Genomic DNA, 788 nt, shown 5'->3' with positions numbered 1-788 from the left:
ATATATATATATATATATATACGAATTCCAAAAATGATAAAACCTGAATGGAGACGAATGAAGAAAGATATAAGGATTAAATCAAGGTGATCCGGAAATAAATTCGTGAATTTTCAAAGTGCTTCCATCTCCATTATTATCCTCCACCTGGTCCTCCACGTCTTCTTTCTCCCCTCCACGTCTATCTCCACTGCATCATTATCACCATCATCATTATCATCAACATCATCTTCAAGGAATTATTCATCACCAAGATCCCATTTCCATCTCTTCCATCGTCTAATTGTTCAGCCAAATACACTCGACGCAATTCCTTATTAGCTCAACTTTATGTTGCAGATACTTGACATATAATGATATCAAAGAAATCGCAGCAGGCAGCTTCCGAAATTTGTCCAATCTAAAAGAACTGTAAGTTGATTCAATCGTTTTTATTGTATTTCATTAACGATATATTTCTAAATCTGTTAGATCTTTCCATCCTTCACTTGAAGCTCCCCCCCCCGGTCTTTCCAGAGATGTGTTTTACCTTTTATTAATCTGCGTTTGTGAGTGACAGCCCATTTTTTAGTTATGGGAAATATGAGAGCACCATCGTTCAGGGGATGTACATGTTTCTGTATATGTGTAAAATCAGCCTCTGTTCAAAGTTTGTATGCTTGTTAATGTCTGTGAATGTAAGTGAGGGCCAATTCCTAGTATTTGGAATATATGAGTGTTTGACAGTTAGTGTAAAAAAATAGTGTAAACGTGTTCATGTATATATATATATATATATATATATATAT

At 34.6% G+C, this 788-nt stretch overlaps 1 protein-coding gene across 1 annotated transcript in view; it reads left to right on the top strand.

The window, feature by feature from the left end:
• The window catches only part of LOC106878986 (insulin-like growth factor-binding protein complex acid labile subunit), a 67003-nt gene that overhangs the window by 64646 nt on the left and 1569 nt on the right, over positions 1–788 (top strand). Inside the window, exon 20 of the mRNA XM_014928365.2 lies at positions 340–411. Coding sequence (XP_014783851.1) covers positions 340–411 — 72 coding nt within the window. The remainder of the gene's footprint in view (positions 1–339; positions 412–788) is intronic.

This window comes from Octopus bimaculoides, chromosome 29 (genome assembly GCF_001194135.2).
Source record: "Octopus bimaculoides isolate UCB-OBI-ISO-001 chromosome 29, ASM119413v2, whole genome shotgun sequence".
Taxonomy (NCBI): Eukaryota; Metazoa; Mollusca; class Cephalopoda; order Octopoda; family Octopodidae; genus Octopus; species Octopus bimaculoides.
The sequence above is the reverse complement of the archived record's forward strand: the minus strand, read 5'-3'. Positions and strand labels throughout refer to the sequence as shown.